This window comes from Heterodontus francisci, chromosome 14 (genome assembly GCF_036365525.1).
Source record: "Heterodontus francisci isolate sHetFra1 chromosome 14, sHetFra1.hap1, whole genome shotgun sequence".
Lineage (NCBI taxonomy): Eukaryota > Metazoa > Chordata > Chondrichthyes > Heterodontiformes > Heterodontidae > Heterodontus > Heterodontus francisci.
Window position 1 is genome coordinate 107,816,887 of NC_090384.1, and position 21,793 is coordinate 107,838,679.

Below are 21,793 nucleotides of genomic sequence, written 5' to 3' on the forward strand. Positions count from 1 at the left end.
ATATTAAAGGCACTACATAAATGCAAATTGTTGCATCAGTACTATTACGCAAATACATGTTTCATGTTCACTAGAGTCCAAAACTATTTGCTGTTGTGTATGTACAGGTGGTGCCAATGCATTAAGGACAAATCAGTTTACGTTTTAAACTGAAGAAGGGGTATACAACAAAAAAATACTGCTTCAACTTGGTTACTGCTGAGGCAACTTTTATCCAAATGTGAGAGCTTAAGCCCCCAATTCACAAAACTTTTGCACAATAGCAAACAAAGTAGTTTTCTGAAACTTGTCTGTAGTGTTGCAAAGGATGGATCTAGCCACGTTGCTGCGAAACACTCCATTCAGTTGGACTGTGCCACCTGTCCCTTGTGGAAAAGTTTGTACAGAAAAACACCTTTGACCACAAGTCCATCAAGCAGTGGTCTGCATGTATCGTCCTTGAGGACCTGTGGGAAAAGGAGATGATGGATCTTGTCAGATGGTTCCCTCAGCACACTGTCAAACTCATTTGGCAGAATGCTTTATCGCCAAAACTTCAAACAGGCACCAAGACACAGCTTGGATGGTGGTGAGAAGGGCCCATCCCGGCTGAACTTTCCTGCACGCTCTAGTCTCAGCACCAATTCACGCTGCCCTTGAGGTAGCTGCAGTGGGAAAGAGACTGTCATCCACCTCCTTCTGGAATGCGCCTTTGCAAAGTAGGTCTGGAAAGAGATCCAGTGAATTTGGCGAGGTTTATCCAAACAGCTCCGTAACACGGGAGTCAGTGCTGTACGGACTGTTCCTAGGGACGCACACAAAGATAAACAGAAACTGCTGCTGAAGGACCATCAACTTGGTGAAAGACGCACTTTGGTCTGCCTGAGACTTGCTGGTCTTCCAGTGCAAAGAGCCATCGACAAGCAAGTATTGTAGAATGGCGTATTCCAAGGTCTAGGACTAGGTGCTGAGGGGCACAGTAAAGCTTGGGGCAGCGACCACAAAGTTACAATGGGGAAAGGACGCTGGGTAAGGCCCTCCCACTATAGTATACCGAGAGGCTGGAAACCGTGTCAAAAAAGTTAGTGTAGCAAGGCACCTTATGTACTATATTAAAAGAAACTGATCTTGTATTGCACTTTATGTAATGTCAAATTTGAGCTGTTATATTATGTACTTTTACAAATGTTATGAATAAAGTATATTTTTGGGAAAAATCGCTTTGTTAAGTTTAAGCCTCCTGGCAATTGAGTTCAGCTTAGCTTCGTACAGACCAGGGGAATGAAACATCATAACTTGGAAACTCCTCCTCCCGCTCCGGCGGATTGTCGCTGAAGTTACACCAGTGTAGTAGGACCAGCTCTGAGGAATGTCCCGGTCAACATCTTGCTGGCTTGTACTAATAAAGTACACAGTGTCCCTTATCCACTGAGGAGCTTACTGTTCCCTTGTTTAAATAGAACATCAAACAAAATCTGACCATTTTCCCTACTTTCATCATTTGTTGCTTTGCCTTATACCCTCTGATCCACTTGGGAACTTTTTTTTAAAAGTATGTTACAGGTGCTTTATAAACGTAAATTGTTGATCAAAAATTAAATCTGCAAAGAACTTTGGCCACTTAGAATTTTGTTTTTCAATTTTCATTAAGAATGCCACTTAAAAGTCCATTAATCACAATGAAAATAGTTGTAATTGTTTTTTTTTTCCTACCACACCCCCCACCCCAGGATTCAATTTGTACCTACAGGGAGACGGTTAAAAAGCTAATCCCACACTTGAAGTATTTGGACGACATTCCTGTGAGTGAGACCTGCATTCAGTCTAACAGTACCGTCAGTAAGGATTGGCTAATTGTGAAGGAAGCCATTAAGGATGGCATCTCAGCTGAGGATCTTGAAAATCTAGGTCTGTGGAATAACTCCCAAGCGATTATTAAAAGCACCACAAGCACCCCTGAAATGTGGTCATTAACAGGAAAGAACCTAAACATTTCTAGTGTCTTGTAAGAACATGCTCACACTGTTAACATTTGTAGATGAAAGTTCGAATGGGCCAGTAAAATTAATGCCCTAAAAACCAAGTTTTATCTAATGACACACTTTAGTTTAGACCCTCTAAATGTTGAGTATCATATTGAATATGTTTGATTGGAATACTTTGTGCAGAAATCTATGCAAAGCCCTATTATTTTGCAAAATGAGCTTTTTTAAGAGAAAAAAAATCATATTTTATATAAATATGTATAAATAGTCATTTGTTAGTACAGAACTTGAGTATTGCTGAAAATGGAGACATTTTGTTGAAGCTTTTCATCTTGCACTCATCAGGATATTCCGCAAGAATACCAATGTAAGGGAAACAACAAATTTATACTGTATGAGAAGAGAGTGCTGATTGTTTGGCAAGTGGACTCTGATTGGTGGAGGCATTGCCATGGAGAATGCACCAGTTTATGGTGACTGACAGTTAACCGCCAAGCTTTGTTTGAAATTTAAACCAGGCAGCTTGGCTCTGATTGTTCAAGGCATTGCCCTGAGGAATGAACCAGCGAATAGCGGTCATTTATTTTGTTTATCTGAAACAGGCGCAATGTGTGTACATGTTCTTTCTGTCTGCAAATTACTTCGCCCTGTGTATTAATATATGTAGCTTCCAGTACGCACAAATGTGCCACACTGCGAGCCCAACTGACATTTGCGCATACTGGAAGCTACATATATTAATACACAGGGCCCTGTTCTTTGCAGACAGAAAGAACATGTACACACATTGCTTCTGTTTCAGCTAAACAAAATAAGTGATTGCCATTCGCTGGTTCATTCCTCAGGGCAATGCCTTGGCCAATGACAGCCAAGCTGCCTGGTTTAAATTTCAAACAAAGCTTGGCAGTTAACTGTCAGTCACTGTAAACTGGTGCATTGTCTATGGCAACGCCTGTACCAATCAGAGTCCACTTGCCAACCAATCAGCACTCTTTTCTCATACAGTGTAAATTTGTTGTTTCCCTTACATTGGTATTCTTGCGAAATGTCCTGATGGGTGCAAGATGAAAAGCTTCAACAAAATGTCTCTATTTTCAGCAATACTTAAATATAGATAGATAGATAGTCGTCGTCTGTAAAAGCAAACTGTTCATTTAAACATACAGGTGATAATATAACCACCGGGAGGCCAGATTCTCGGCGGCACCAGAATTGTGCATCTCGAAAGGCGTCAACTCCCCAGAGGCCACACAGCGCTGGGAGACTCTTCACAGGGTCTCCAGTTGGCATCTTAAGGACAGGAGCTCCTGATACCAGGCTTCAGGATGGTGCAAGTGACCTAACACATGGTATTGAAATATCAGTTCTTTCTATAATTCACTCTTTTTAAAGTATTGCAATGAAATTCTTTTATGCAGCAAGTTGCTGTGATCTGCAATGCACTGCCAAAAAGATTGGTGGAAACAGATTTAATAGAGCAGGAGAGTGAGACTAATTGGAAACTATAAGAGTGAGCAAATCATAGCTATGTCAACTTCAGAAAGTGCAGAGAATTCTAAATTAGTTTGGCATTTTTTTGTTTAAAAGAAAATTAATTCAAGACCAGAAATAACTATGAGGAGCATTGTATCAATATGTACCAGACACAAAGGTTTGTTAGAAAAGCAGGTGCTTCATATTGGTGAAGCTTCCATATCAATCTCCTTTACATTGGAGTTCATGTTGCATCAGAGTGACTTAGAAAAGATAGCAGTTTGTGAGCAAGTCAATGCTAGGTTGTCCTGGTCTCTAAAATCATTACTAAAGGTCTTTTTCATTTTTTTGTAATGAAAAATATACAGGAAACTACCCAGCTGCTTTGTCTCTGCCAAATGGAAAGTGAAATGGAAGGGGAATTGGGAGTATGGGCCGAGGTTAGAAACAGGAGAGGTGAGGTCACCCTGTTGGGAGTTTTCTATAGACCTCCAAATAGTTCCAGAGATGTAGAGGAAAGGATAGCGAAGATGATTCTCGACAGGGGTGAGAGTAACAGGGTAGTTGTTATGGGGGACTTTAACTTTCCAAATATCGACTGGAAATACTATAGTTCGAGTACTTTAGATGGGTCAGTTTTTGTCCAGTGTGTGCAGGAGGGTTTTCTGACACAGTATGTAGACAGGCCAACCAGGGGCGATGCCACATTGGATTTGGTACTGGGTAATGAACCCGGCCAGGTGTTAGATTTAGATGTAGGTGAGCACTTTGGTGATAGTGACCACAATTCGGTTAGGTTTACCTTAGCGATGGGCAGGGACAGGTATATACCGCAGGGCAAAAATTATAGCTGGGGGAAAGGAAATTATGATGCGATTAGGCAAGATTTAGGATGCGTAGGATGGGGAAGGAAACTGCAGGGGATGGGAACAATCGAAATGTGGAGCTTATTCAAGGAGCAGCTACTGCGTGTCCTTGATAAGTATGTACCTGTGAGGCAGGGAGGAAGTTGTCGTGCGAGGGAGCCGTGGTTTACTAAAGAAGTTGAAGCGCTTGTCAAGAGGAAGAAGAAGGCTTATGTTAGGATGAGACGTGAAGGCTCAGTTAGGGCGCTTGAGAGTTACAAGCTAGCCAGGAAGGATCTAAAGGGAGAGCTAAGAAGAGCAAGGAGAGGACACGCGAAGTCATTGGCGGATAGGATCAGGGAAAACCCTAAGGCTTTCTATAGGTATATCAGGAATAAAAGAATGACTAGAGTTAGATTAGGGCCAATCAAGGATAGTAGTGGGAAGTTGTGTGTGGAATCAGAGGAGGTAGGGGAAGTGTTAAATGAATATTTTGCGTCAGTATTTACAGTAGAGAAAGAAAATGTTGTCGAGGAGAATACTGAGATTCAGACTACTAGGCTAGATGGGATTGAGGTTCACAAGGAGGAGGTGTTATCAATTTTGGAAAGTGTGAAAATAGATAAGTCCCCTGGGCCAGATGGGATTTATCCTAGGATTCTCTGGGAAGCTAGGGAGGAGATTGCAGAGCCTTTGTCCTTGATCTTTATGTCGTCATTGTCGACAGGAATAGTGCCGGAAGACTGGAGGATAGCAAATGTTGTCCCCTTGTTCAAGAAGGGGAGTAGAGACAGCCCTGGTAATTATAGACCTGTGAGCCTTACTTCGGTTGTGGGTAAAATGTTGGAAAAGGTTATAAGAGACAGGATTTATAATCATCTTGAAAAGAATAAGTTCATTAGCGATAGTCAGCACGGTTTTGTGACGGGTAGGTCGTGCCTCACAAACCTTATTGAGTTTTTCGAGAAGGTGACCAAACAGGTGGATGAGGGTAAAGCAGTGGATGTGGTGTATGTGGATTTCAGTAAGGCGTTTGATAAGGTTCCCCATGGTAGGCTATTGCAGAAAATACGGAAGTATGGGGTTGAAGGTGATTTAGAGCTTTGGATCAGAAATTGGCTAGCTGAAAGAAGACAGAGGGTGGTGGTTGATGGCAAATGTTCATCCTGGAGTTTAGTTACTAGTGGTGTACCGCAAGGATCTGTTTTGGGGCCACTGCTGTTTGTCATTTTTATAAATGACCTGGAAGAGGGTGTAGAAGGGTGGGTTAGTAAATTTGCGGATGACACTAAGGTCGGTGGAGTTGTGGATAGTGCCGAAGGATGTTGTAGGGTACAGAGGGACATAGATAGGCTGCAGAGCTGGGCTGAGAGATGGCAAATGGAGTTTAATGCGGAAAAGTGCGAGGTGATTCACTTTGGAAGGAGTAACAGGAATGCAGAGTACTGGGCTAATGGGAAGATTCTTGGTAGTGTAGATGAACAGAGAGATCTTGGTGTCCAGGTGCATAAATCCCTGAAGGTTGCTACCCAGGTTAATAGGGCTGTTAAGAAGGCATATGGTGTGTTAGCTTCTATTAGTAGGGGGATCGAGTTTCGGAGCCACGAGGTCATGCTGCAGCTGTACAAAACTCTGGTGAGACCGCACCTGGAGTATTGCGTGCAGTTCTGGTCACCGCATTATAGGAAGGATGTGGAAGCTATGGAAAGGGTGCAGAGGAGATTTACTAGGATGTTGCCTGGTATGGAGGGAAGGTCTTACGAGGAAAGGCTGAGGGACTTGAGGTTGTTTTCGTTGGAGAGAAGGAGGAGGAGAGGTGACTTAATAGAGACATATAAGATAATCAGAGGGTTAGATAGGGTGGATAGTGAGAGTCTTTTTCCTCGGATGGTGATGGCAAACACGAGGGGACATAGCTTTAAGTTGAGGGGTGATAGATATAGGACAGATGTGAGAGGTAGTTTCTTTACTCAGAGAGTAGTAGGGGCGTGGAACGCCCTGCCTGCAACAGTAGTAGACTCGCCAACTTTAAGGGCATTTAAGTGGTCATTGGATAGACATATGGATGAAAATGGAATAGTGTAGGTCAGATGGTTTCACAGGTCGGCGCAACATCGAGGGCCGAAGGGCCTGTACTGCGCTGTAATGTTCTAATTCTAATTCTAATTCTAATTCTAGTATAAGATGAACAGTCGGCCACTGCTGCACGTGGTGTCCTCTAACACGGCCAATGACACCAGGAGGACCAGAAATCTATTTGGATCAGGCCCCTTACAGAATGGGAAGAGCGGGGGCTGGACAGGGGAAATCCCTGGTCTAGTGGGGATTAGCAGTACCCAGAGAAGCACCACTAGAGTCACAGACTCCCACTGGTCCCATGCAAATGAGGTGTGCTCCTGCTGACACTGCAAAGTCAGGTCATTTTAGTACCAGCAAGAGCCATCTGGGTATAATTGCCAGGGACAGGGACACAAGCACAGCAGAGAGAAGGTGAGCAGACAGTTTAGAATTAACTGATTTCTAGAGAGGGTGAGGGATCGTGTGGAACAAGCTATCTAGGGAGACGGTTGGCAAACTCAATTTTCAGGAAAGATGGGTGATTGAGGGATGTTAGAGGGAGGAGTATGGGGTTATTTACACATTGAGACAAGTCAATTGTACCAGAATAGTCATTTCCCATGCAATATAAGTCCAGAAATTCCACTCTCACCACCTTAATGACTTCTTGGTTTCATTCCCAGGTGCAGGCAGCATTCTTTGTGGAAATCCTGTCACAGCTCTTCGAGCACGGAGGAAGAAGCAAGGTGTAAGGCTTTTCTGTAGTCTTATTGACAGTATTTGGACAAAGTCTGGCATGTGGTTGTGCTGTGCAAGCCTGGTGCATGGATTGTGTCTCTGCTATACAGAAAAATCCTCCAGTAAACACTACACCTGCAGCCCAAGTCAGCCTGTTTGAAGCAAGTTCCGGATCCCACATGCCTGTTCAGTTGCGAACCTCCTCTTGTGAAGTTTCCCTTTGCCTCGTACATTCCTGCACTCTCAAAATCTTCTGCCTGTTCCTCAAGACCAATTCTTTTCTCCTCCCCATTTGTCATCGCCTGTGCTTTGGAAGTGCCATTCCATAAGTTGATACCTTCACCACTGTATGTGTTTGGTGTTGCAAAGGCCCATGGTTACAATTGTCACACTTGCAGATTTCTGTGTCAAGTGAAATATATATTTAAAAATGAAGATAATTACTCATTTCCTGCAGGATTCAGCAAAACTTTTACAGTAACAGACAATGCTCAGAATTGACTTCAAAATGTGCTTGAAGCAATTTACCTCCAATTGATCACTGATGTCCCTATTTACAGGAAGAAGACCTTGTTACCTTGAATAGACAGGCCAGATTACATACCAGTCCCTCTAACAGCAGAGTAATACATTGTGTGTTACATGGTATAAACTCCTGTTCTTATATTGAAAAAAATATATTTCACACGCCCCTCGTATTACTGTGGGCATTGCTTTGGGAGATCCATTATCCTGTATTAAAAATCAATAACCACAACTAGAGAAAAGGATGACATGCAAATCTGTAAAAATCCAAGAGGTCAATTATTCTCCAGTACTCCAAATAATGTGGCGTCATTCTGAAGACTGAGTACTCAGAAAAGCTGCAATTGAGTGGGCAGAACTCTCACCTATGAGTCAGAATGTTGTGGGTTCATGTCCCACTTCAGAGATTTGAGCCCATAATCTCAGCTGGCATTCCAGTACCAATACTGAGGGAGTGCTGCATTTTCGAGGGGGTGGGGCAGGTGTTCCCCAGTGCTGATGAAGTGCTGCATTGTCAAAAAAGCAGTACTGAGGGAGCACTGTACTGTTGGAGCATCAGTACTGAGGGAGTGCTACACAGTCAGAGGTGGCACCTTTCGGATGAGACATTAAACTGATGCTCCGTCTGCCCTCTCGAGTGGATGTAAAAGATCCCATGGCACTATTACAAAGAAGTTCAGGGGAGTTCTGCCTGGTGTCCTGGCCAATATTTATACCTCAGTTAAAACTCTAAAAACAAATTATCTGGTCATTTTCACATTGCTGTTTGTGGGATCTTGCCATACACAATTTTGGCAGCCGGGTTTCCTACAACAGTGACCACAATTCAAAAGTATTTCATAGGCCGTAAAGCGCTTTGGGATGTCGTGAAGTGATGAAAGATATTATAGAAATGCAAGTTCTCTCTTTAGCAGCAACTTGTATAGTTTGCAGAGTTACATAGTTGAAAAAAGCTCCACTGTATTTTATAACTGTACAGGGAGATTTTTTATTTTTCCTGTGAAAGAAACCCTAGGTTTGTTGGCTTTGTGTCAGCCTTCATCCCATACTACTGGTATTAGTACCTCAGAGGTGGCATATCACTTTTATACTTTCTTTCCTATGTCCTCTTCTGACAAAGCTGGCTCTTGCTCCAGTCTGGTTCTCTGCGTACTGGCCGTGTTCTGGTAAGTTGCCCTGGGTGGTCATTCCTCATGTGTGACCTCAGATGTCGGTGTAACATTGAGGCACAAGGGGGAGAGAGGGAAAAGTGTTTTAAAAAGAACCACTAGCTGGATCTCCAAAAGGTGCAGGGAAAAAAACAGACCTGCTTGAGAGAGTACCAGAAAATAGAAAATAAAACCAGCAGAGAAATAGGCAAAGAGAAGCAGAAGATTGAAAGGAAGAGGAAAGCAATGAAGAAATAGTAGTCATAAAGAAAGAAAGGGGCTAAAACAGTGCAAAAGTTGAGACTGTGCAGCAAAATGTTCCCTCTGGCTATCAAATAGTGCCTGCTGTTTATAGGTGTAGAATAAAGTGGATCATACATGAGGGACACACACCAACTATGATAACAAATGTATCAGATTGTGATCTAATCATCTTATCACCTACTCCTCACATATAGAATGATATTTGTCAGGTACAGTAGTGCAGTGATTCTGTTATTGGACTGATAATTCAGAGGTTGTGAGTTCTTACCATGGCAGGTTGAGAATTTGAATTCTTTTTTTAAAAATCTGGAAATAAAATGCTGGTATCAGCAAAAGTGACCATGAATTGTCATAAAGACTCAACTGGTTCACTAATGTCCTTTAATGAAGGAAACCTGCCATCCTTACCTGGTCTGGGTCCATACGTGACTCCAGTCACACACCAACGTGGTTAACTCTTAACTGCACTCTCAAGCCACTCAGCTGTATTCAACTATTAAGTGGTTCAAGAAGAAGGCCCACCTCAGGGCAGCTACGGATGGGCGATAAATGACGGCTTTGCCAGTGACGCCACGCCCCGAGAGTTAATTTTTTTTAAATCTGCAAACTTCGGTACAGCTTAGAGAATTTGTTCTCCCACTTCTGTGTTAAGAGAATTGAATCCACTGACACACAATCATGTAAACACACCTTCTAGTGGAGGCTCACTAGAAAGAGGCAGCAGCCTGAGAGTCAGCTCAGCTTTAGCTATATTGATTTTGCAGTTCCTGCAACCCAAACACAGCAGTCATCGTTTGGGCATGTCCCATCAGCTTTTTGCTATGGAAGCAACTGGCAAAATGCTGCTGGAAATCCGAAATAAAAACAGAAAATGCTGGAAATACTCAGCAGTCAGACAGCAACTGTGGAGAGAGAAACAGAGTTAACTGTATGAAAAGTCATCGACCTGAAACGTTAACTCTGTTTCTCTCTGCACAGATGCTGCCTGACCTGCTGAGTATTTCCAGCACTTTCTGTCCTGTGCTGCACTTACTGGGGTGACTAGAGAGCCAAAGCCAGACTTGGCCTGGTCCCACCCACCCCTTCAAAAGCACCAGTCAGCAGCTGGTTATAGGGATTCATACAGAATGGCCATGCAGATGTCTAGACTGGAGTGTGATAAGGCCCCAGCTGATTAAATGGCACGTAGGCGTTGGGAGCATTAATCAGCTGACCTAGCACACGTCCACTGCCTATATTATTCACACCATTCGCGACTCCTCACATACTGAAGCAGTCCGGGTAAAAATGCAGCACGACCTGGACAATATCCAGGCTTGGGCTGATAAGTGGCAAGCAACATTCGCGCCACACAAGTGCCAGGCAATGACCATCTCCAACAAGAGAGAATCTAACCATCTCCCCTTGACATTCAATGGCATTACCATCACTGAATCCCCCACTATCAACATCCTAGGGGCTACCATTGACCAGAAACTGAACTGGAGTAGCCATATAAATACTGTGGCTACAAGAGCAGGTCAGAGGCTAGGAATCCTGCGGCAAGTAACTCACCTCCTGACTCCCCAAAGCCTGTCCACCATCTACAAGGCACAAGTCAGGAGTGTGATGGAATACTCTCCACTTGCCTGGATGGGTGCAGCTCCAACAACACTCAAGAAGCTCGACACCATCCAGGACAAAGCAGCCCACTTAATTGGCACACCATCCACTAACATTCACTCCCTCCACCACCGACGCACAGTGGCAGCAGTGTGTACCATCTACAAGATGCACTGCAGCAACGCGCCAAGGCTCCTTAGCACCTTCCAAACCCATGACCTCTACCACCGCGAAGGACAAGAGCAGCAGATGCATGGGAACACCACCACCTGCAAGTTCCCATCCAAGTCACACACCATCCTGACTTGGAACTATATCACCGTTCCTTCACTGTCGCTGGGTCAAAATCCTGGAACTCTCTTCCTAACAGCACTGTGGGTGTACCTACCTCACAAGGACTGCAGCAGTTCAAGAAGGCAGCTCTCCACCACTTTATCAAGGGCAATTAGGGATGGGCAATAAATGCTGGCCTAGCCAGCGACGCCCACATCCCATGAATGAATAAAAAAAAAGTATGAGACTCACAGTCTGCTGTGGGCTTACGTACTGTACAAAGTTAAAGCTATAGGTTGGAGATGAATGTTGGACGATATGGCTTTTGAAGATGTCCCTGTTAATTGTTGTTCATCTTTCTTCTCAGGCATCAAGTGATGGAGCAGGGAACTGGTTCAGTCAGTATACTCACTTGCCAGAACACACCTACGACTCACTAGAAATTGACAGCAGAACCCGAGAAGATATTTTCTCTGAGCTGAGGGCCTGGAGGAAGGAGTACGATAGGTAGGTACTCTCAGTGTTCAGCAAACAAACTTGGTTTGGAATTCTCCAGAGCAGAAAATAATTAACAGAGGAAAAGAAAATGCTGGAAATTTTAAATCTGGTGAGCTGTGCCAAAAGATCTCAACTCTAAACGCTAAACTAACTAACCTGCAACTCTAACCTTTACTAACCTGTGTTGTGTTTCTAGAACTTGCTGCTTCTATTTCAGAAAATTATTCATATTGATGGATGTTTTTTGGTCAAACCTGACCATACTGGAACACAAACAGCAAGTAAGATTTCCAATTGCTATTTAATAGCTGTGAAGGCATTTTGTACCAAGGTGAAACTAGATGCTGTTCCTTCAGGTTCATTCAGAGACGAATCTGAATGATGGCTCTACAACATGAGGGAGATTTCTTTGATAGGAAAGTTATTTTGAAATCCGCAATACATTTGGGGATCAGCTATATATAAATACATAATGAGTATAATTCAATACAGGCACTGCATTAACTTCAGCCATTGCCCAACACTGCATTAGGTATTTCTGGATGTATGTGTTTGTGCCTGCGTGTGTGTGTGTATTTGTGTATGTCTCCCAACTCTGTGCCCATCTTTCCCGGAACTCCATGTTTGAATCCCTCCAATCAAGTTTCTGCCCTGCCACAGTACTGAAACGGCTCTTAAAGTGACAAATGACATCCTATGTGACTGTGACAAAGGTAAACTATCCCTCCTTGTCCTTCTTAACCTATCTTCAGCCTTTGACACAGCTGACCTGGGATGTGGGCTTCGTTAGCTAGGACAACGTTTATTGCCCATCCCTAATTGCCCTTGAGAAGGTGGTGGTGAGCTGCCTTCGTGAACCGCTGCAGTCCACGTGGGGTAGGTACACCCACAGTACTGTTAGGAAGGGAGTTTCAGGATTTTGACCCAGCGACAGTGAAGGAACGGCGATATAGTTCCAAGTCAGGATGGTGTGTGGCTTGGAGGGGAACTTGCAGGTGGTGGTGTTCCCATGCATTTGCTGCCCTTGTCCTTCTAGTTGGTAGAGGTCGTGGGTTTGGAAGGTGCTGTTTAAGGAGCCTTGGTGCGTTGCTGCAGTGCATCTTGTAGATGGTACACACTGCTGCCACTGTGCGTCAGTGATGGAGGGAGTGAATGCTTGTGGATGGAGTGCCAATCAAGCGGGCTGCTTTGTCCTGGACAGTATCGAGTTTCTTGAGTGTTGTTGGAGCTGCACCCATCCAGGCAAGTGGAGAGTATTCCATCATACTCCTGACTTGTGCCTTGTAGATGGCAGACAGGCTTTGAGGAGTCAGGAGGTGAGTTACTCGCCGCTGGATTCCTAGTCATTAACCCGCTTTTGTAGCTACAGTATTTCTGGGGCTACTTCAGTTCAGTTTCTGGTCAATGGTAACCCCCAGGATGTTGATATTGGGGAAATTCAGCAATTGTAATGCCATTGAATGTCAAGGGGAGATGGTTAGATTCTCTCCTGTTGGAGATGGTCATTGCCTGGCACTTGTGTGATGCGAATGTTACTTGCCACTCATCAGCCCAAGCCTGGATATTGTCCAGGTCTTGCAGCATTTCTACATGGACTACTTCAGTATGTGAGGAGTCACGAATGGTGCTGAACATTGTGTAATCATCAGCGAACATCCCCACTTCTGACCTTATGATTGAAGGAAGGTCATTGATGAAGTAGCTGAAGATGGCTGGGCCTAGGACACTACCCTGTACTGGAACAGCTTGGTTAGGGGCGTGGTAAGTTCTGGAGCACAGATCTTCAGTACTATTGCCAGAATGTTGTCAGGGCCCACAGCCTTTGCAATATCCAGTGCCTTCAGTCGTTTCTTGATATAACGCGGAGTAAATCGAATTGGCTGAAGACTGGCATCTGTGATGCTGGGGAATTCAGGAGGAGGCCGAGATGGATCATCAACTCAGCACTTCTGGCTGAAGGTTGTTGCAAATGCTTCAGTCTTATCTTTTGCACTGATGTGCCTGTAGTAATGTCCTGGAGCTGAGATGATTGACCTCCAATAATCACAACCATCTTCCTTTGCGCTAGGTACAGCTCCAACCAGTGGAGAGTTTTCCCTCTGATTCCCATTGACTCCAATTTGCTAGGGCTCCTTGATGCCATACTCGGTCAAATGCTGCCTTGATCTCAAGGGCAGTCACTCTCACCTCACATCTTGGGTTCTGCCCTTTTGTCCATGTTTGAACCAAGGCTGTAATGAGGTCAGGAGCTGAGTGGCCCTGGTGGAACCAAAACTGAGCGTCACTGAGCAAATTATTGCTAAGCAAGTACCGCTTGATAGCACTGTCAACGACATCTTCCATCACTTTACTGATGATTGAGAGTAGATTGATGGGGTGGTAATTGACCGGGATGGATTTGTCCTGCTTTTTGTGTACAGGACATACCTGGGCAATTTTCCACATTGCAGGGTAGATGCCAGTGTTGTAGCTGTACTGGAACAGCTTGGCTAGGGGCACGGCAAGTTCTGGAGCACAGGTCTTCAGTACTATTGCCGGAATGTTGTCAGGGCCCATAGCCTTTGCAGTATCCAGTGCCTTCAGTCGTTTCTTGACATCACGCTGAGTGAATTGAATTGGCTGAAGACTGGCATCTATGATGCTGGGGACTTCAGGAGGAGGCCGAGATGGATCATCCACTCAGTACTTCTGGCTGATGATTGTTGCAAATTCTTCAGCCTTATCTTTTACACTGATGTGCTGGGCTCCCCCATCATTGAGGATGGGGATATTTGTGGACCCGCCTCCTCCAGTAAGCTGTTTAATTGTTCACCACCAATCACTACTGGATGTGCCAGGACTGCAGAGCTTAGATCTGATCTGCTGGTTATGGGCTCACTTAGCTCTGTCTATCGCATGCTGCTTATGCTGTTTGGCATGCAAGTAGTCCTGGGTTGTAACTTCACCAGGTTGTCACCTCATTTTGAGGTATGCCTGGTGCTGCACCTGACATGTCCTCCTGCACTCTTCATTGAACCAGGGTTGGTCCCCGACTTGATGGTAATGGTAGAGTGGGGGATATGCCGGGCCATGAGGTTACAGATTGTGGTTGAATACAATTCTGCTGCTGCTAATGGCCCACAGCGCCTCATGGATACCCAGTTTTGCATTGCTAGATCTGTTCGAAATCTATCCCATTTAGCATGGTGGTAATGCCATACAACACGGTGGAGAATATTGTCAATGTGAAGAAGGGACTTTGTCTCTACAAGGACTATGCAGTGGTCACTCCTACCAATACTATCATGGACAGATGCATCTGCGGCAAGCAGATTGGTGAGGACGAGGTCAAGTATATTTTTTCCTCTTGTTGGTTCCCTCACCATCTGCCGCAGACCCAGTCTAGCAGCTGTGTCCTTTAGGACTCAGTCAGTAGTGGTGCTACTGAGCCACTCTTGTTGCAGGGACAGCCACCGCCACCAGGGGGAGCCCTCTGTGCGCCATGGATTGCCTGTAGAGGGGCCCTCCACCCCTCTGAGCCCACAAGGAGGCCACCAGGTCTAACCTGGCAGTGTCTCCACATGGTAGCAGCCCCTCCGATGTTGGCTAAATGTCAACAAAGGTGGAAGGCGGCCCTTAAGGGCCACTTAAGTGGCTTAATTGGCCTCCCAACAGACTTCTGTCTATCACAGTGCCTGTCATGGACAAAATGGCATGGAGGTATTGAAACGTAGGAAATAGGAGCAGGAATAGGCCATTCGGCCCCAAGAGCCTGCTCCATCATTCAACTAGATCATGGCTGATCTTCTACCTCAAAGCCATTTTCCTGCACTATCCCCATATCGCTTGATATCTTTAATATCTAGAAACCTATCAATTTCTTTCTTGAATATACTCAATGACTGAGCCTCCACAACCCTCTGGGGTAGAGAATTCCACAGATTCACCACCCTCTGAGTGAAGAAATTCCTCCTCATCTCTGTTCTAAATGACCTGCCTCTGATTCTGAGACTGCGTCCCTGGTTCTACACCCCCAGTCAGGGGAAACATCTTTCCTGCATTTACCCTGTCGAGCCCTGAAAGAATTTTGTCTGCTTCAATGAGGTCACCTCTCATTCTTCTAAACTCTAGAGAATACAGGCTCAGCCTCCTCAATCTCTCCTCATCTGACAATCTCGCCATCCTAGGGATCAGCCCAATAGATCTCAAAGAATTTTGTTTACAGTCTTAGTAAATTACTGAAGGGATGAGCACAATACTGACACTTATATAACTCCTTCTTCCAAAGGCGCCGTGAAGCTATTCTGAAGGAACAAGAAGTACAAGTGTTAAAGCTTGGTCACGATGATGATGATGATGATGATGATGTCCTGAGTGTCAGTTCTGGTGATGAAGAGACGAAGGACAATTGCTCTAATGAATGGACTGACCCTGTTTCACCAGAATCTGCGTGCCTGTCGCCTTTAGACCCTTCGCCCTCAAGTAAGTTAGACTCATTTGATTTAAAAATACAATTCGGTTTCTACCTTGTTCAGGTTTGTACTGCTATTTGGAAACTATTCCAAGATGTTTTGACTTGCTGCCTGGAGTCTTAAGCTTTACCTGCGGTTTCAATTGGTTGTTTATGTATCACAACAGAATGTAGCCCTAGAATCACAGATTCACAAAGTATAGAAGGAGGCTATTCAGCCCATTGTGCCTTTGGCAGCACTTTGAAAGAGCTATCAAATTAGACCCACTCTCCTCTTTCCCCATGACCCTGTAAATTTTTTCTGTTTGAGTATTTAGCCAATTTTCTTTTGAAAGTTACTGTTGAGTCTGCTTCCACCGCCCTTTCAGGCATCGCATTCCTGATCATAACTCACAGGGTAAACATTTCTTTCCTCATGTCGCCTCTGGTTCTTGTGCCAGTCATATTAAAATCTGTACCTTCTGGTTACCATTCATTCTGTCACTGGAAACAGGTTCTCCTTATTACTCTATCAAAACCCTTCAGGATTTTGAACATCTCTATCAAATCTTCTCTTATTCTTCTCTGCTTAGAGGAGAGTTTCTCTAGCATCTACATGTAGCTGAAATCTTTCATCCCTGGTACCATGCTAGTAAATCTTCTCTGCACCTCTCCAAGGCCTTGCCGTCCTTCCTAAAGTGTGATGCCAAGATTCCAGCTGAGTCCTAACTCGTGTTTTATAAAGGTTTTGTCTAACTTCCTTTTATAATGCCAAGAATTCCGTATGCTTTCTAAACAGCCTTCTCAACTTGTCTTGCACCTTCAAAGATTTGTGTACATACACCCCCCCACCCCGGCCTCTCTGTTCCTGAACCGCTTTTAAAATTATACCATTTAGTTTATATTGCCTGTCCTCATTTTTTCTAAAGAAATGAATCACTTCATACTACTTTGCGATAAATTGAATCTGCCATGGGTCTGCCCATGTCACCAGTCTGTCTAGGTCCTCCTGAAGTCTGTTACTATTTTTCAAACTTATACTATATGAGAAGAGAGTGCTGATTGGTTGGCAAGTGAACTCAATGGTGGAGGGTCTAGATGGCCGTGATGTAGTGCTGCAGCGCAAATATCTATGACCACCATTGCGTGACTCAGTATTCATTGAACTTATGAACTCTTCAACTTATGCAGTTGAGTTCAGTTTTAACGACACTATGTATGCCCAAATAGGTGGTGTTGCCATGGGATCCCCTCTAGGCCCAGCTCTCTCAAGCATCTTTGTTGGGTTCCATGAGAAGCGTGTCTTCGAGGGAATGACACCTAACCACCTACCTTTTGAATATTTCCGATATGTAGATGATACGTTTGCTATATATGAATCCGCAGCTGCATGTAATAACTTTCTTACACGTCTTATTGGGCTTCGTCCTTCGCTCAAATTCACTTTTGAAATGGGGCAGTCAAATGAGCTCCCTTTCCTTGACGTACTAGTTGAGAAATCTGTTAAGGGATTTTCTACCACGGTCTACCGCAAACCTACCTTCTCTGGTCATTACATGCGTTGTGATTCTTACAGTTACTTGCGCTATAAGATTGGCCTTATCGGCAACCTCATAAATAGGGCCCGAGCCATTTGCTCACCATGCAAGCTTGATGCTGAAATAGGGTGAATCAAAGACATCCTGCGTGACAATGACTACCCTGATCACATCATTTCTCGCTGTCTATCGCGCAAACTTATGAATGAGCCTAAGGTCATAATTTCTGGCCCTGAAAAGTGCCCAGTCTACCTCAAGTTACCCTGGAAGGGTAATGTATCCCAAAAATTTCAGAAACAGGTGAAGCTAGCTGTTTCATGCTGCGACTATGCAGTAGCAACACGTGTGGTGTTTGCCACTAACAGGATGCTGCCGTCTAGCCAAAAAGACTTCCTGCCTATTACATAAATGAGTAATGTGATATATGAATTTCAATGACAGTGTGATGCTAGGTATATAGGCCGTACGTTCCAAAGACTGACGGATCATATCAAACAACATGTCCCTTCTGCTGTTCGCAACGGGCAAGGTACAGGCCGTACCCAACCATCCCATGCTTGCAAAACGCAAAACACAGTGTCCAACATTAGATGTGATTCTGTGATTGAACAGCATTTGCTAAATAATCCTCAGTGTGCTAAGAATTACGCTAACAACCAATTTAAGATTATCAGTAGGGCTCGCAGTGTGACACATTTGCGTTTACTTGAAGATACATATATTAATACACAGGGCCCTGTTCTTTGCAGACAAAAAGAACATGTACACACATTGTGCCTATTTCAGCTGAAGAAAATAAGTGACTGCCATTCGCTGGTACATTCCTCAGGGCAATGCCTTGACCAATCAGAGTCAAGCTGCCTGGTTGACATTTCAAACAAAGCTTGGCAGTTAACTGTCAGTCATCGTAAACTGGTGCATTGTCTATGGTAATGCCTCTACCAATCACAATCCACTTGCCAACCAATCAGCACTCTTTTCTCATACATCTTTCAGACTGTTTGAGTTTCATATCATTGTCAGACTTTGAAATTATGCCACGTATACCCAAGTCCAGGTCATTAATATATATCAAAAAGAGCACTGGTCCCAATACCAACCCCTGGGGAAAACCGCTGTATACTGAATAGAGTCATTATGGCACAGAGCGAGGCCATTCAGTTCATCGAGTCTATGCTGGCGCACTGTAGAGCAGTCCAGTCAGTCCCTCTCCCCCCACTCTAACGCCATAGCCCTGCAAGTTTATTTCCTTCAAGTATCCATCCAATTTCCTTTTGAAATCATTGATCATCTCTGCTTCCGGCACCCTTGTAAGCAGGTCATTACCATTTGCTGCGTGAAAAAGTTCTTCCTCCACCATCGCCCCCCCAGCATCTCTTGCCCAAAACTTTAAATTTATGTCCCCTAGTCCTTGTGCCATCAGCTAAAGCAAACAGTTTTTCTTTGTCTACCTTATCTAAACCTGTCATAATCTTATGCACCTCTGTCAAATCTCCCTTCAATCTCCTTTGCTCCAAGGAGAACAACCCCAGCTTCTTCAACCTAACCTTGTAGTGAAAATCCAATTTTGTATCCATGCTGCTACTTCCTCTTTAATCCTATGTGCTTTAATTTTGCAAACAAGTCAATTTTATTACTGCCTGCTCGAGAGTTACAAGAGATATCCATTCTTCTATTTTGTCTTATACAGGTAAGGAGCTTTTGTGTCATTTCAGCCATGTATGGTCAATTTTAACTCTGATATGATCAGGCCTATCTAGGGTGCAGTGTGGGGGGAAATCCCCCCAGAGAGTTCCACATGAGGTAAGGGCAGGAGAGAAGACCCACAAAGAGTTCCACTTGAAATGAGGGCCATTTTAACTATCCAGCCTTATTTGAATACTATAGCACTTTCCCCTGCTGAGATTGCAAGGAAGCCTTTGGACACCGGGCAGCCAACACAGGAACGAGATGAGGCTATTCAGCCTCTCGAACCTGTTCTGCTGCCATTTAATCAGGTCATAGTTGATCTGTATCTTAGCTCCATCTTCCCACCTTGTTTCCATAACCCTTTATACCCTTGCCTAACAAAAATCTGTCCCTCTCAGTTTTTAAATGTTTAACGGTCCTCAGCCTCAACAGCTTTTGGGGGAGAGAGTTACAGATTTCCACTAAAGGCCAGCTCGGGTCTGCAAAAAAAACCCAACCCGAGCCCGACAGAAGCACATCTGACCCGAGTCCTTCCATTTTTTCCAGCACCCGACCCGACCCAACCATCACTTCCGTTTTTCACTTTGTTGCTGATCTGCACAAGCTTAAAATAACTGTAACAAAGCCACCTTTCTAGTCCAAAAATTAAATTAACATTGGAGCCACATAGAGCGTGTCCGACCCGAGCCCGACTGCCGGACCCGGAAGTGCAACCTGACCCAACCCAAACCTGACGCATGTCATCGGGTTCAGGTTGGGTAGCAGGTTTTTAATTTCCACTACCCTTTGTGTGAAGAAGTGTTTCCTGACATCACTCTGAGCTCGAAATTTAAGGTTGTGCCCCCTTGCTCTGGACTCCCCTCACTAGAGCAAATAGTCTGTCTCTATCGACCCCATCAACTCCATTAATCATCTTAAACACCTTAAATAAATCACCCCTTAATCTTCTAAAGGGAGTACAAGCCTAGTCTATGCAACCTGTACTCATAATGTAACCCCTCTATCCACTATCATTCTGGTGAATCTGCACTGCAACACCTCCAAGGCCAGTATATCCTCCCTGACGTGTGATGCCCAGAACTGAACGCAGTACTTCAAGACTAGAGCTCGTTAAATTTGCATTTCTCTAATATGTAAATGTATTTCTATTTCAGATTTCCCTTCCAATCCGGAAAACTTGCTGGTTGCGGCCTTTAATCGAGCATTATCTCCCATTCCTCCGTCACCTCAGGAAGCACACACAAAGTCACACAAAGTACTTGACTTTAGGGTGAGACGCTTAAGAAGGACACTCCAGGTAGAAAGCGAACCCTTGCAAGAAGGTGATGAGGACTGCACTGTGCTTGATGAAGACAGGGCAGCTGCATATTCACATGGAGTTAAACCAAAAAATAGCCTCAAAGACAGGCTGAATGTGTACTCTGCCATTGAGAGCCTAAGACCAGTTTCTGGACCAGCTACAGTTGGACTAAGAAGTGTAAAGTATGAATCCTCGCAAAATACTGTGCCTTGTATTTAAACGTTTCATAACATCCGGTCAAATCATATTCTATGACTGAGTAACATTTATAATGTTGACACAATTTGGACTAACGTTTTGTTTACAGAAAGGCACTTTGATACCAAAAACCGGCGCAGTGGTTAGCACCACAGCCTCACAGCTCCAGCGACCCGGGTTCAATTCTGGGATATTGCCTGTGCAGAGTTTGCAAGTTCTCCCTGTGACCGCGTGGGTTTCCGCCGGGTGCTCCGGTTTCCTCCCACAGCCAAAGACTTGCAGGTTGATAGGTAAATTGGCCATTGTAAATTGCCCCTAATGTAGGTAGGTGGTTGGAGAATGGTGGGGATGTAGTAGGGAATATGGAATTAATGTGGGATTAGTATAAATGGGTGGTTGACTCGGTGGGCCGAAGGGTCTGTTTCAGTGCTGTATCTCTCTATGATCTATGAACCATAGAATCTTACAGCACAGAATGAGGCCATTTGGCTCATCGAACCTCTGTTTTCTTTCTGAAAGAGCTACCCAATTAATCCCTGCTCTTTCCCCAAAACCTGCAAATTACTCTTTTTTAAGTTTCTCTAGTTATAAATCCAATCTGAAAATCTGGTGCTATATTTTCCTCTTGGACGAAGAATGACAAAATGCCCATTTAAATCAAAAGTTTTGGCCTGCAAACAATTCAGAAATGTGCAGTTTGGAAACAAATAATTGCAGGAATCTGATTTTGTTAAAGGGAATGCAAAAAGAGCAAATCGCAGTGCACATATCATAGTACACAGATCCTTTAAACCTCCGCCAACAGGAAATGAGACACGTAATTTTTACAATTGCAAAGTTTGTTACTCTGGTTGTGGAATGGGTAATATTTGTTTAAATTCAAAAAGTCTGTTTTACTGAGCAGACCCTGGTGAACCATATGGGTTTTTACAACAATCTGGTAGTACCTTGGTCACTATTACTGATACCAGCTTTTTATTGCAGATTTATTTATTTAACTGATTTTAAATTCCCCAGCAGCTGTGGTGGAATTCAAACTCATGTTACTGGGCTAATAGGATGTGAGGGTCCTTGAGAGGATGCAAAGGAAATTTACCAGAATGGTTCCAGGGATTTTAGTTACGAGGTTAGGCTGAAGAAGCTGGGGCTGTTCTCCTTGGAGCAAAGGAGATTGAGGGGAAATTTGATAGAAGTGTACAAGATTATGGCAGGTTTAGATAAGATAGACAAGGAAGAACGGTTTCCATTAGC

General features: G+C 44.1%; 1 protein-coding gene across 10 annotated transcripts in view; it reads left to right on the forward strand.

Annotated features, from left to right (window-relative positions):
• lrrc56 (leucine rich repeat containing 56) overlaps positions 1-21,793 on the forward strand; it is a 222,911-nt gene that overhangs the window by 190,673 nt on the left and 10,445 nt on the right. For all 10 annotated transcript variants that reach the window (XM_068046725.1, XM_068046723.1, XM_068046727.1 and 7 more), the window contains 6 exons: positions 1,710-1,887; positions 3,131-3,313; positions 7,024-7,088; positions 11,258-11,397; positions 15,656-15,849; positions 20,199-20,526. In XM_068046725.1, coding sequence (XP_067902826.1) covers positions 1,710-1,887; positions 3,131-3,313; positions 7,024-7,088; positions 11,258-11,397; positions 15,656-15,849; positions 20,199-20,526 — 1,088 coding nt within the window. The remainder of the gene's footprint in view (positions 1-1,709; positions 1,888-3,130; positions 3,314-7,023; positions 7,089-11,257; positions 11,398-15,655; positions 15,850-20,198; positions 20,527-21,793) is intronic.